This window comes from Carassius auratus, unplaced genomic scaffold (assembly GCF_003368295.1).
Source record: "Carassius auratus strain Wakin unplaced genomic scaffold, ASM336829v1 scaf_tig00214183_4049273_7079891, whole genome shotgun sequence".
Classification (NCBI taxonomy): Eukaryota; Metazoa; Chordata; class Actinopteri; order Cypriniformes; family Cyprinidae; genus Carassius; species Carassius auratus.
This window is the reverse complement of record NW_020527547.1, coordinates 703,760-717,900: the sequence shown is the minus strand read 5'-3', so window position 1 is coordinate 717,900 and position 14,141 is coordinate 703,760. Positions and strand designations below refer to the sequence as shown.

General features: G+C 36.3%; 1 protein-coding gene across 13 annotated transcripts in view; it reads right to left on the bottom strand.

The window, feature by feature from the left end:
• The window catches only part of LOC113091348 (armadillo repeat protein deleted in velo-cardio-facial syndrome homolog), a 203,047-nt gene that overhangs the window by 20,281 nt on the left and 168,625 nt on the right, over window positions 1-14,141 (bottom strand). For 11 of the 13 annotated variants that reach the window (XM_026256803.1, XM_026256811.1, XM_026256804.1 and 8 more), the window contains 4 exons: window positions 9,738-9,855; window positions 8,916-9,087; window positions 7,592-7,609; window positions 6,104-6,175 (listed from right to left, as the gene is read on the bottom strand). In XM_026256803.1, the coding sequence (XP_026112588.1) occupies window positions 6,104-6,175; window positions 7,592-7,609; window positions 8,916-9,087; window positions 9,738-9,855 (380 nt within the window). The remainder of the gene's footprint in view (window positions 1-6,103; window positions 6,176-7,591; window positions 7,610-8,915; window positions 9,088-9,737; window positions 9,856-14,141) is intronic. The other 2 variants (XM_026256808.1, XM_026256810.1) reach the window with 1 other exon arrangement.

The window sequence follows — 14,141 nt, the reverse complement described above, 5'->3', positions numbered from 1 at the left end:
GCAATTTTGTTTTTACTTCCAGTCCACTATCAAGAGCATGTGATTTCTAACAGAGAGCTGTTTGAGACATTATCTGAGTGCTACATTCCATGTGGGTGAATGAAGATGCTGCAAGAGGATGGAAGCTCGACACCAGGTGGGATGGGATTGTTCCTGCATAATGAGTCAGTCATCCTGTCTTTTTTTCCCCACAGTTTTCCATCAAACTCAAAGTGAAGTTTTCATATTTGAGATTTAAACATGAATGTAGAGGATTCATATTTGAGAGAACTGCTTTATTTTTTTTCTTTAGAGAACCCTTTTTTCTTGTTTTAAACAAAAATGAAATTTTAAAATGAGAGTGGTTAATGCTTAAAACAAGAAAAAATTGCCAATGGGGTAAAAACAATTATTAAAACTATTAAATATAAATGATTACATCCTATTTCTATATTCCATATTATTCACAGATACATCTTCTTAAAGCAAATCTTGAAATTCTATGAAATCCATGAGATTTATAAGGAAAAACTATAAATAAATAAGGTGATTAGACATTTTTAAGGAGAAAACAAGACTGAAATACTGACAGAAGAAAATGCTTGTTTTTTTTTTTCAGTGCAAAAGTCAGGAAAAATGTTTTATTTCAAAGTCACAGAGGCGTCTCACAGCATGTGGGAGCAAGACTGTTGACAGAACGAGGACCAGATGAGGCATGTCAGCATTAATGTGAAATGTACAGCTCTGATAAACAAGAGATGTCGGTAGAGAGCTCGGGTTCATTAACAAAACATCAGTGAAAAATATGGCAGCTTCAGTTTTAGAGAAGAATACCTAATCCAAGCAGAGACGGTCTCCTAATAGAGGACTCGGATGGATAACACAAATGGATTTCTCAAGAGCAGATTGCTGTAAAACAAGCCAATTAAGAATGTGGTTCCTGTTGTTAAGAAGCTCTCTAAATTCAATGGATGGTTCAGCAACACAGCCGCCAGGCACGATGGGAAGATGCTGTTCATAAGTGAGCTGCTTTATACCGGGCGAGCTGTCAACAGGCAGTTGAGGCAAATTAAATGAAGAGCAATGAGCAATGCAATGAAAGGCACACACATCTCTCAAGAGAAGGCTAAAAAAGCTATAATCTGTATCTGCTGAATAACCTTGGGAAAACTACTAATGTACAAACAAGCACAAAAGCTGTGTTAACCCAGGACCCTGCAAAGGCTTAATGCAGCACTGGCCCTATGTATTTATGTTAATTACAGTGTAGAGTCATTAGTTTATGAACATGCTAACATCAAATTCTTCTGCAATCAGTTGTTAGTCATGTCAACCATGCACTTCACATGGTCTATTCGTTTAAAGAGTCTTTGAATGTAGCTACCCTTGTAAACAGCAGACAGTAATTCAGTCCACTAGGCTTTGGAATAGAGCTTAGGTTTTCATGTTAAAGGTTTCGTGAGTAAACAAGTTGGACTCTGTGTAAAGTGTTCTGCTCAGAGACAGGAGGAACCAAAGAAAAGCACAGTAAATATGATTCATCATCATTCCATCCACCTGATGCCATTATTTTATGGGAATGACAGTGCTACTAAAAAAGGAATAAGCCTGAGAAGGGAGAATATGACACGTAATTAATTCATAGCATCTTCATCTCTCGCAGGACTCATTTTTTTTTTTGTATGAAACACAACAATGGCTTCACTGCACTGCTTGAATTAAGGGCCAAGGAACACAATGGGTGTACTAACAGCTTCTCTACATAACCTCCACATTCTGTGACCTCTAGCACAGCAAATGCTGTTTCAGTCAACACCAAAGAACATGCACTCATTTGCTCTGCTCCAAAACCTTGTGAGCTGCTTTTAAGGGATCACAGGCACACTCATTACTCTAGAGGTCACATTAAGATCCACTGTCTATTGTTAATAGCATAGCATTCACACAGAAGTTACTGTCAAACCAAGCTGCTTCTGGCCAAATTCCCAATATCATGGGTTTCTACTGAATTATTTTTACTGTTACTTCTGATTGATTTAATTTGGCTGTGCCATCACAGTAACAATATTTCCAATTATTCCTATTTTCACCGTTCATCGAAAAATGCAGCCTTGGCGATCATAAGAGATATTTAAATATCTTCATTATGCCAAACTTTTGACCAGTAGTGCATAAATTACTATTTTAATTATATATATATATATATATATAATGTTTTCAATAAGTCACTTATATGGTTCCATCACTATTAGGATATGGTCTCAGAAGACAGCTGCCTACTTAGGCAGTGAGGCATGAGGAAGCTCACAGGGTTTTGGAACAGACCCCAGTCTGCTCATTGTCAATCACATCTCCCATAGAATCCTTAATTAAATCTCTCTTGTCTCTTTCTCCATGGATGTGAATAATGCACTGAGGAAGCCTTAATATCTTTCATGGCTTGTAGTTTTCAAACAGGACCTCTCTGAAACTAAATGCTTGAGGCATAAAATGCAACAAAGCTGCTCAGTGAATAAACACTGGCTGTGTACCTCAGGTTCAGCTAAGCGACCAAAATCCCTCAATACTCTAAGCTGTCACAGCAGCCTCTCAAGCACACATTTATGATCTATGGATATACATCACACAGAGAGAGACTTACAATAGAAGCAGTCCCATTGCACACTAAACTCTTTTACCCTGTTCTTTCTATTGCATCCCCAGTTGCAATACCACCTGAAATCAGACCAGACTTAATATTCATCTGATCACTTGCCTTTTCTTAACCTTAACCATATCCGCATGGACAAATGTGAATCCTTGTGTATTCATTACACTCTAGCAAAGAAACAGGCGAGGATATTTTTACTGTTAATACAAGTGCAGGTTTATGTCTTACAGTATGTCTAAAACAAAGGCTGGTTCAGGCCTATGAATAAATAGCCTTATGTCTCCATCAGACAGTCATAGCCAACTGACATTACAAACTTCACTGATCTTCCTTTAAAAAAAAGGCTTTCATTTGTGATCATTAATGCTTCAAAACTATTTTTAAGTGAATGAGGTGCAATCTATTTCCTATCAAACCATCATGTAAATATAAGAAAGAAAGAAGAAAAAAAAAAAAAATTATATATATATATATATATATATATATATATATATATATATATATATATATATATTTAAAGCTTATCTTCTTGCATGACTATTAAAATCAGCTTACACTGATAAACCACAAAAAATTAATCAGTTCAACATCATCCCCAATTTGCATGTTAATGATAAAGGAGTCTAATTAAAGAGCAACAAGAAATGCTGTTGACTTTGAACAGCTGCCATTACAACTTTGTGAGACTGCTCCTTGAAGCATCCATTATTTACTCAAAAGCATTTTGCGAGAACAGGGCTGTTGAAACTTTTAACTAATATGTGACCGTTGTTTCTATCTGGAAGGTCAGCTGGTCTCAAAGCTGTGTGAGAAAAGTGAAAATACACACCAGCAGACACGCTCAAAAACAAACATGGCTTTGTTGAGTTTTGCAATAGTCAGCACAATCTTACACGGATGCACCAACCCTTGAACAGGAACACACACACACACACACACACACACTGTCCACAGAAAACTCTGCAGATTTCTACAGAGTCAAGATGTACTAAAAAGTGCCAAAACCTACACTACTGTTCGAAGGTATGAGGTTGGTAAGATGTCTTTGAAAGATGTTTCTAATGTTTACCAATGCTGAATTTATTTGATATTTGTAATATTGTAAAATAAAAGTAATATTGTGAAATAGTATTATGATAATGTTGTGAAATATTATTATGATGTAAAATAATGGTTTTCTATTTTATGCTTTTGTGAACACTGTGAATAAAACAAAACAAAACAAAACATACTGATGCCAAACTTTGAACAATAGTATAACTGAAAATGCTCAAGTTTTGAATTTTTTTGTTTTATTTTCCAATTCTCAGTTACAAATCTTATGACAATGTATTAATTAGTTTGATAACTTATCCATCCTCCTGTGCTAAGAACCAATGAACTCCACAGATTTCTCCAAAAACTAAAATGTGACAAACTCCAGATTCCTCGTGGGTTTGGCAATGAGCTACTTTTTTTTTTTACGTTTTTTTTTCTTCTCTGCCAACCAAAACAATTCAACCACAAACACATGTAGACCTCTGAACAAAAACTCTATGACTACATTTGATTTCCCATTACTCCCATTTATTCATCCCCCTTCAATTTTCGCTTTTAATATCTTACAATAAACCAAAAAACAATGGTCCTCTTAGGAGTGGGGGATCAGTAAACAATATTTCTCTTCTTAAATGGGATGTCTTCATAAGCCTTACAGACTTGTCGAAAAACAAAAAAACAGGTCATCTAAAAATGATACATTTTCATCCCTCTTTGTGGTTCATAGTAATATGTAAAAAATGAGTCTGAATAAAACATTTTCCTCTCTCAATAAGTGGAGCACTGAGGTAAAATGATCTTAGATCAGTCTGTCAGAAGGAAAGAGGTATTGAGTGGCTCCCTGATGACTGTGCAGTGGGTGTAAATAGAGACGGACATCTTCCACATTGCCACAAGGACTGATGTTTTTCAGGGTTTTTAAGACAGCATGTCCAGTCTTGAGACCCCTTTTCTGTTCCACTGCATTGTGACATTTCTTGCATGAATTCTCCAATAGCATGCTTCCCTTATGATTAGTTTGCAGACAATTCCAAGCTAAAGGTCTGATCATCTCTCACACACAGATGGTTTAACCCAGCAGAGGCCTCAATCTGACCCCTTTCTGACGGTTAATTCTGCCTTATTCTATCTGGATGTACTTGGTCAGGGATATCAATTGGATTAGAACACACCGTCTATTTAGCACTCTGCCACTGAGGATTATGGCTGTGTGTGTCATAATGATGAAAGGCCTAAGCAGAAGGGTACTGTTACCTGATACCTGGGATTCCCAGAGGATCTCCATATGCTGATGTGCACTCAATGCACTCTGTGCAAACAGTTGCTCTGCTCCAAAACCTAGTGAGCATGCTGCCTACTAAGACAGCATCTTAAAGGGTTAGATCATCCAAAAATTATGTCATTAATGACTCACTCTCATGTCATTCCAAACCCGTAAGACCTCCGTTTATCTTTGGAACACAGTTTAAGATATTTTAGATTTAGTCCAAGAGCTTTCTGTCCCTCCATTGAAACTGTGTGTACGTTCTACTGTCCATGTCCAGAAAGGTAAGGTAAAGCAACTGACACGCAGCAGAAACGCCACGCTCACGCCACGCAGCCAGTGTGTCACCGGCCTTAGAATCAGCTGCAGGACGGGATTTGTGCTTAACGCGGAGACTTACACCACTTAATATGTTTTTTTTTTTTTTTTTTATAATTTACTTTATGGCATGTCAGTACTATTGAGAAATATTAATACAACAAAGTATTGAAACTATTTTTTATTTCAGCATTTTAAATAAAAATTTTTCCATGTGATTTTATTATATTTTTTTCATCATCATTACTCCAGTCCTCAGTGTCACTTGATCCTTCACAAATCATTCTAATAAATATGTTGAAATTGGTGCTCAAGAAACATTTCTTCTTATTACTAATGTTGAAAACATAAACAGGTTTTTCAGGATTCTTTCATGAATATAAGGTCTAAAAGAACAAGCATTTATACAAAACCGTAATCTTTTGTAAGATTATACATTTCTTCACTGTCACTTTTGAATGGTAAGGCATTTCTCTCATCTTGTTTACCATCTTTATTTTATCACTGAGCTTGTCACAATGCATTTTAGCATCACTTTTACAGTAAATTTGTATGCGATGCTGGTATTGCTTTAGCATGCCGCCTCAGTAGGCAGCTCACTAGGTTTGGGAACAGAGGTTCACCTCCCATAAATCTGTGCACTATAACCCTCAGTAGTCTAACAGTGTTAGCCACACACTATTTTTAAACTGTACATTACTGAAATTCACTTCCTTAAAGCAATGCACCTGCCTTTCATAACAAGGTTTTTTTTTTTTGAGAAAAACCAAAGAGTCAGGTATTTTCCGCTCCCTTTTTCAGAAGAGTGACAGCTTAAAGATGTAATAATTCGGTGGTGTCAAAAGAAGACATACCTTTAGTGGGTTCTGTGCGCTTGGGTAGGTCCAATGTGTCATAGTTTTTGTCATGCCCTCCGTTTTTCCTCCCTAAGTGAAGAAGGGGAAGACAGAGTAAGACAGCATGAGGGAATGAGACAGAAAGAGCAGTTGTAAGCGTCACTCAATGAGAGACTAAATTTACTGGTATGAAAATGTCAAGTAGACTCTGTCTCAGACGCACACATACAGTTACAGACGTGCCACACATAAATCTAACTACTACACAGATATGCAAAGACAAACTCTTGACACCAGCTCGCAAGAGTGGGAAAAATGCAAAGCCTTTGTCTGTCTGTAACAGAATAAAGTAATGAAGACCACTCCACTACCACACACAGAGAACATGTTATAAAGATAGCTCCTCTACAAATGAGCATAACTCACCTTCATGTTGTTCCAAACTTATTTGACATGCTCCAAAACAACAAAAAAGCATCTTAGAAATAGCCCACATGACTCACACTCTGTAATTCAAGTACTCTGAAGCCATAACTTAAGACCAAAACAAAGCTATCTTTCAGTAAAAATATTTTTTCTTCTATCACTGTAGCTTTCTTATCTTCATTGCGCATATTACATATGCACATATTTAAATTTGGTGAATTGCTAAGAAATGGCAAATGTCATGGTGTCTTGTAACTCAATCACGATGCACCAAATGTGAATATGCACATTTCTGTAGTGGAGAGGAAATTAAGTATCTAAATTAATTAATTTAGTTAATTACATCATAATTTAAATACATTTTAAAATTGTTTTTCTTCCACAATCCTTAAAACAAATAAGTGTACTTGAGAGGGAATACTGTATGAGACATTGGCAAGATACTGGCAGATTGTTTTTTTTAAGTTGTTTAAAAGGAAAGATCTCCAGTGCATTAAGACAAGTTTGAATTAATGACAAGATTGAATTAAAAACAAGTCTTAATATCTTATGCAGTGTTGCTTCTAATGTAATATTATCTTGTTTAAAGATTTCTTGATATTTTAAGTAATGGACAAGAAAAATCAAATTCCCAGACAAAGCTTTTGCATGGTTACTAAAGTCTCATTATATGAAAAAAGACAATGTGTACATTCTGACATTTCCTTTTGTGTTCCATAAAAGAAAAAAGAAAACACAGATTTGGATCAACATGAGAGTGAGTAAATAACATTTTTCGATGGAACTATCCCTTTAAAGCAGTGGGAAAAAAGACAGATAGCAAAAGCAGGCTTCGATAACAGATAACAGCAGACACACAGACATCTATGCCAGCTGAAAGGGTCTCTGAACCAGCTAAACTGGCACAGGTTTGACATTTCCTTGAGGACAGAAACACTAGACACTTTATTTAAGAATGGAAAGCAAAAGAGTGAAAGAGGGGAAGTGATGAAACATGTATTCTGATGAAGTTAGAGGAAGGCATTGTGCAAATGTATGCTAAAAGAAACAGACATAGGAAAAGCAGGAAGAGACACTCACCTTGATTAAACCATTCCTCTACAGTTAGCCAATGCAGGAACCGCAGCAAGACCATTAAGAAAAAAAAAAAAAAAAAAAAGCAGGCAGGGAATAAGAAAGGAGATTCAGAGAGTGTGTGTATTAAGTGAGACAGAACTTATTTGTGAACCACTTAAAGGTACATAGAAAAAGGAGAGTAATCAAGTACAAAGTTGAGACAGCAGTCAGTTCTATTAGTTCCCTCAAGTGAAGATTACAGAAAGAAGAAAAAAATGTTTGTGCAGCTTTTTGAAGCAAATTCACTAAATGGTTTCAAGAAACTTCACAGTATCATTCAAGTATAGTCAAAGATTTCATGCATCATTGTGTTCTGCAATGCTGTCAGAACAATTCATAATGTAATACTGTATTCTCAGCGTGGCTGCAGGGCTGCTATAGTGGGCATTAGCATAATCAGTCATCTACAGTCAGTTTTCTCTTTAAGGCCATCTACTGTGTGGTAGAAGAGAATCGGGCTGAGCAATTTACCTAGTAATCTACACTATCAAAGGCATGCTCTTCAGCTAGCCACCTGAAAATAAACACTTTTGGTATAATATCACAGACATTTGAATATCTATTGCCTCTTTGAATCCTGAGCATCACTAGCATGACATCACTGTTGTCATATTTGCTGCTTAGCGACATTCTTGCTTTTGCTCCTTCAGTTTGTTTATTGAATTCTCTTATAGGTCTGCTCAAGAATCAATTCACTAAATGATATCATTCATATTTTGGCACTGAAGCTGTTTGCTCCCCCTATAAATGTGTTCGCTATTATTAGCTGCTAATGGGGGGATAGTTTGCGCTTGGTCCAGGTGCGTGAGCCAAAAGAGAGTTCATTTTGAGTTCAGCTCAGACCCTTCGTGTTTTCTTGTTTTTGTGGAAAGTTAGGATGCATTATGTAAAAGAATATGCCTAAATAACACTCAGCAGTTTAAGTGTTACGAAAAACTGATTCAACTCTGTCAGCGTAGCGGCACAGACAGTGAACCTAAACCTACATCCATTTAAAGATGAACACTGATACTCCAGACACACATTCCAGTTTTAAATCATGAGTCACAAAAGAGCACAGGTCAAACAAAGAGAGATTGGAGCATCATTTAGCTTCCTATTACAGTATCTGCCTGCACTGCTATTTATGACGTGGTGTAAATGTCAGGATCATACTGCCCTCTGTGACCCTGCCGGCAATGGAAGCATCCGGCTGTTGATGATCAAGGCTCAGTGATCTAAAGATACTCAGCACTGATTTGGAAGTATAAAGCACATAGATGAGATGAAGAAAAAATTCAATAATGACCTTTGGCCTTCTTTCCTCCGAAGCAGCCTGCGTCATCTTTCTTCTTCCTCTGAGTGCCAGCAGAGCCGGGGCCCCGAAGAGCTGAGGGGTCCTGGAACTTCTCAGCCCCTGGAATCTCCTTGTGCACGTGGTAAGACAGGTTCCTCATGACGCAAACGCAGTTCTCCACAGACTAAGAAACAGCAAGAAAGAAATATTGAAAGAATGAAACATTTTATGCAGGCATTTTGGAAGGGAAAAGGTAGCTTGGAAAAAAAAGTGACCATTTGTCTACTAAAGACTAAATAAATCTTATTTAAATTAATAATAATTATTATTATTACTATGTCATTTTATAATAATAATAATAATAGTTCAATTGCAGCATTGTACGATATTTTTGAATAATGACCGTTGTGCCAGGCAAGTGATTATCTACTGTACTTAACTGTGCTGAATTTGTGTCTCATAATACAACTATTTACATGCAAATCAATCTTTTTTGTAATTCAATTATTAATATCAGAAGTAACCGGTTAATATGTGGGATAATGTACAACAAGGCAGTCATTATCGCACAAAAACCTTTAAGATGAAAGAAGAACCCTCTGCTTTACATTACGGTCCTGATCACTTTCCTGGGATTTTTTGTGATATTGACAAGCTGACATCCCTTTATCCCTTTCGTATTTATTACAGCACTCCCTGAAGTCTGGATTTGTGTGTGTGTGTGTGTGTGTGTGTGACCTACCAAATGAAAGTTAAAACATATATTAAAACAGTATAATGTTTAACCAAAGATGGATACAGGCTCCAGGTGCTCTCTCTTCTGAATACACTTACTTTGTTGTCCATGTCCTTCTTTCCCACAGCAGACTGCAGCGCATGCAGCAAGGCATCCACCAGCCCCTCACACTCTCTCAACCGTCTGCGAGCCTCTGCACCGTCTGAGCTCACATTCCTACAGCAAACAGCAAAAGCATGAGTTAGTTATTGTTACTAAATATACATCATAAGCTGACACATTAAAATATTTTGTTGAGGAAGCTACTTTTGAAGCTTTAACTTGCCAAGCTACAAACTAATCATAATTAAAGCAGGTAAACTTAACCTAACTCTTGTAAAAGGAGTTAGATACAAGATACAGGTTATTGGCAAAAAGAAGCTAAGGAACTGCCAATATCTTTAAAATATTTAAAAATATAATTCAAATATTCAATTATAATATATAAAATACATTTTCACTATATTTTACAATATAATTTAATCTATGCACAAAAATGGTCTGTATTTTTTAAATGATTGAACAGTTTGAATGATTGGAATTATTGGATTGTTGGATTTCAAATCAGTAAGGGTTGTGGCATCAAAAGTAACTAAGTAACTAGCTGTTTTATGGATGAAATCTTATTAATAATTAGTTACACTACTAGTTACTGCCCAACACTGTAAACAGTCTCCCAGTCCAATTAAACTCACATTAAAGCCTTGTTCTGATCTCAGACCTGCTAAAATGACCAATGTCTCTCTTTACAAAATAATGGAAAACAGATTACATTATAAAGTTACATGGTTAGTATAATATAAAAATATGAAAAGAATGTCAGATGTGTCCACAGCCTGAGAAGGCACCAGGAGCCAACGGTGTTCTACATCCTTTTCCCTGATATTTCTTTCCTCCCAGCTGTTCAGGCTGTAGTTCTTTAAACTAGATTGCCAAGTTAATATCCTACCCATAAAAAGCCTCACTCCAGAGTAATCACTATCAAACGACAATGGAGAAAACCAATTAAACTAGCACCCTGCAAACAAATGAGTTCTTCTCCAGCAGAGGAAATTTAAACCCATTTGCAGTATAACACCCATATGGAATGTAACGTTTTCCAGCTGTACATCTGTTAGCAATCCAGATATGAGAGAGATGGATTGCGTTTTTACAGCTACCTGCCTTTTTCCTCCATAATGCCTGAAGGACAGTCAGCACAATACTGAATACTTCCTACAATTTCCTGTACCTTAATAGTTTTGAGAATCCAAGATATAATATTGAGGCAAAATGTAATAGAATTTTCTACAAATATTTAATTTAATATATTTTATTAAAAGTTGAAGGTATTTTTTAAATAAATGATCTAAATTAAAAATCAAATGACCAGTTCTAATATATTTTTGTATAGAATAATATAAGGAATGCATTATTCATTGATGAGTTCATATCTTCATCAGCACAGGTTTGGAGTAATTTAGCATTACATCACTTGCTCTCCAATGGATCCTTTGCAGTGAATGGGCGCTGTCAGAATGGAAGGCCAAATCTTCATTCTGGGTGGCATGGGTGAGTCATTTTTGGCTAAAAGTTTTCTTTGAGCCCAAGACCTTCAAAAATCTCAAATACAAACACGAGAAGGATGCACTACTTAATCATGAATTACAAATGTGCACATTTGTCACAATAAGCAAAGAAATAAATAAAGGGTGCCCTCCCTCTGCTGAAGAGAGCCAGGAAACAAAACTGTGCCTCCAAGCAGCTTACTAGACAACAGATGTCACTGGATACAGTTTCCATGGATACAGGCTGAGCTGAGGCTAAAAAGACTGGATGATGATGGAGTGGCGTTGTGCACAACCGCATGTCTGGGATGACTTGCTAAGAGGTGGCATCACATGGAAACACATGATGCCATGATGGCTGTACTGCCACCTCTCCACATGATTTAGACCTACTGAGGCACTGGTTAACCTTATAACACTGACTGACCTGTCACAGGGCAATAGACAGTAAGAGCCTTGGCAATGGAGAAAGAGCTAAAGAGAGATGAGGAGGTTGAGAAAAAGTAAAAGATTGCAGAGAAAGTACGAAAAGGGAAATTGCTTTGGGAAATGTTCACAATGCACATCTTTAAAATGAAGAGAAAGAAGACAACCAATAATGGATTGTGCTTGCTTATGATGCATGAAAAAAGAAAGAGAGGGGAAAAAACATTTCTGATTAAGAGATTTCTATTACTGGTTCTAAATGCTTTAATCAAAGCAGTCTATGGGACAGTCTCAAGGCTCCCGGTATTCATCCAAAATATCTTAAATTGCGTTCTGAAGACGAACAAAGCTTTTACGAGTTTAGAACAACATGATTATTGATTAATGACAAAATTTTCATTTTGGGGTGGAGTATTCCTTTAATATTTTAAGTTGGGATTTAGGCTACAATAAATATTTAAACTGCTACTATGCAAAAGAAACTGCTGTAAAAAGCACCTTATACATTTAAAGTTTTTGCAAACCAAATGTTATTACACTTTTGTTAATGTAGCAGTGAGGCTACTTTTAAATGAAAAAACTACTTTTGAATGCATTATTAGTTTTATGCATAATGCAATTAATTGCGATTAAAAAATGTAATCGTTGCCCAGCACTAATTAAAAGAGAATCTAGTTATTTAAATATTTCACAATACTACAAGGCAGCATTAACTCAATCAATAATAGATACATAAATAAACTATTGCAATAATGTCCATGCTTCTAAATTGTATAATTATTTTTTGCAGGTATCAGAGATCCAGTGGGTCTATCTCCAAAAAAGTGTTTTATAAAACGGTGTACTTGAAACAGTAGAGAGACTGAGAAGAATGGATGATAGCAGGGAGGTAGAGTCACATACAGAGAAGCAAGCAGAAGCTGGACTTGGCCCAGCAGGTTGCAGCACAACCAGCAGCAGCAGCAGCAGGAGATTAGACGTCTGGCTGATAAAGAGGAAACAGAGGGTGGAAACACAGCCCCGTCCCTCCGGAGCTTCAGTGCTGAGCTCACACACAACACAGGACACAGCTCCAATGAGAAAAGAGAGGGAGAAATTATAGGAAATAGGAAAGAGGATGAACGCTACATTTATTCATCGGTGAAATACACATACAGTTACTCAAGTGAATTCAAAAATACTGCTTCTGAAAGACACGAATACAATCAACGGTGTAGTAAGTAACATAATTAAATATAATGATTTCTGAATCACACCTTATAGTTTATACACCAAATGTCATCATATTAACAAATTTTGGTTCTGCCTGTAAGACAAAAACAGAAAACAACACTGTGTTGGAAGTACCTACTCATTCAAACACAAGATTAAGGATTTAAAGAGAGCACTTGAGGTCATGAAACTACACTGACCTGCTCCTGGTCCTAGCAAGCTGATTTAGACAATCAGACCTGTGCACTGAAGTTTATCCACACAGAAGGTCAAACTAGGATAGTCACAGCCAAACAAGGCAACAATAAACTGATTTGATGCCACAGTGTCAAAAATTTGAAACAACCATATGTGAATCCTGAAGAAGGAGGATCACTGTGGGCAGATTCATGGAACTGTAACACATTGTTTAAACCGATGATCACTGCAATGGAGGAAGATTTTCTTGATCTGATGAGTCGTTCTCAGTTCATATAAATCAATGGGTTTTGTTACTAAATCAGTGATGGTCAAGGCATATGCTAGAGTTTAAAAACATACTTGTTACACCAGGATCCAATGTCCATTTATAATTGCTGAGACAGACAAAGATCACGCAGAATTAAAACAACAACAATAAAAAAGAAATTTCCTTTTCAGGCAAAGAGCACAATCTCTTAAGGCGGCGTACACAGTGCGATTCTGAAGATCGGAACATCCTGAACCCTTGCACATGTCACGATTGAGTGTATCCGAAAACCATACGGAGGCAGTCACAGACGACATGAATTTACTACAGTTTCACAAACTCTTATGTAAGCATTACGTTTTGCGCCACTGGATGAAATTGTTTTCTTTGTGGCAGCTATGGCTTGTGATGTCTAAAAAAAGAAAGGAAAACATGGCAAAGAGAATGGCTGAAAAGCAGAGAAAATCATGGACTTTCTGTTCTTCATAAACAACTCGAGGTGACAAGGCTATTTCTGAATTTCTGCTGATTTTTCTGGAAATACAAGAGGCCAGTGCTGACATTATTAAATAAATTGTAAGCTATTAAAAAGTTTTGTTAATTGAACTGAAGCTGAAATAAATTAAAATATAAATATTACATGAAAAATTAGAAAGATTGCATTGATAACTAGTTGAAATATTTAAAACTACTGAAAACTAATATGACATAAAGCTAATATATATATATAAAATTAATATTATAATAGTATATAAACAACACTAAAATAACATTAAGAGAAACCATCTTAATATAAACAAATGAAATTCTTACATTCATCAGAAACATTT